Below are 972 nucleotides of genomic sequence, written 5' to 3' on the forward strand. Positions count from 1 at the left end.
AGTCAAGTCCTGCTCAACTAGTCTTCAAAAAAGAAAAAAAAAAAGAGGAAAAAGAAAAAGTGCACAGAATAGATGAGCCCCTTTCTTCTCTAAAGAAGTGAGTGCTTCAAGCTTGACTCCTGGAAGCAAGTCTTACAGAGCAAGTTCCAGTGAAGATCCCTGCTCTCCACCTGGAAAGCAGTGATGGCTATCATGATGCTACAGATGAGTGTAACAGGTATTATTTGCAAGTCCTATAGCAAGTGTGTTTTACGCTTCACTTCCTCCCTCCCCTACTACTCGCTAATACTCCCTTTATTCACTCAGTCCAGTATATTTTATCAGAGCACAGACTGTCCCCATTGCTCTCTCCCTTATGTCCCTTCTACTGGAACCCTGCAAAAAAATTTCCTAATTCAGCCCTTAGACTTCTGAGGGACAGTTGCAGTTTCTTCTAGAGACTCCTCTGTGTAGTATAGACATGGAAGGATGGAAATAAGAGCCTCTTCAATAGAGAAGAGATGTTTGTCCTCTGCTTGAGGACAAAAATAGCGCATAAAGTCTGCCAGTCTCAGCAAGTACTCAATGTTATGACCTGCACAACCACTTGAGACAATGATTTGAGCTGCAATGTCTTCTTCAGATGCTGGGCCAAGGTAAGAAGGGTTCTGGGGTGTTGCAATGTAAACAAGAGCCAGGATGGGTTCCTCTGCATCTTTCTCCTGAGGGTGGAACTTCACAAACTTGGTGTCATAGCCTCCCAGGACAGCTTCTCTCACATTGAGATACTGGAGCGATGCAGCAATTTGCTCCCCACGGACTTCATAGGCTACACCCCAAGTGCATGCCTAAAAGTGAAAGAGCAAGGTGGTTATGGGACGCTGTGGCTGCAGTGGAAGTTCACCGTCCACTAATGTTTCAAATCAAGCCTCCCTTACTTTGGGAGTCTCTGCACAACTGGCAGCAGGGCAGAGAAGGACAGCACCCCCCACA

General features: G+C 45.9%; 1 protein-coding gene across 1 annotated transcript; it reads right to left on the reverse strand.

Moving 5' to 3' along the window:
• Positions 1-294: 294 nt before the first annotated feature.
• Positions 295-827, reverse strand: CHAC1 (ChaC, cation transport regulator homolog 1 (E. coli); the record flags this gene model as incomplete). Its single annotated transcript, XM_009074896.1, is given in 2 exon segments — positions 295-390; positions 393-827. Coding segments are annotated over 2 exon segments (531 nt in total), but the record flags the coding sequence as incomplete, so codon positions are not given.
• Positions 828-972: the final 145 nt, after the last annotated feature.

This window comes from Acanthisitta chloris, unplaced genomic scaffold (genome assembly GCF_000695815.1).
Source record: "Acanthisitta chloris isolate BGI_N310 unplaced genomic scaffold, ASM69581v1 scaffold15795, whole genome shotgun sequence".
NCBI classification, from domain to species: Eukaryota; Metazoa; Chordata; class Aves; order Passeriformes; family Acanthisittidae; genus Acanthisitta; species Acanthisitta chloris.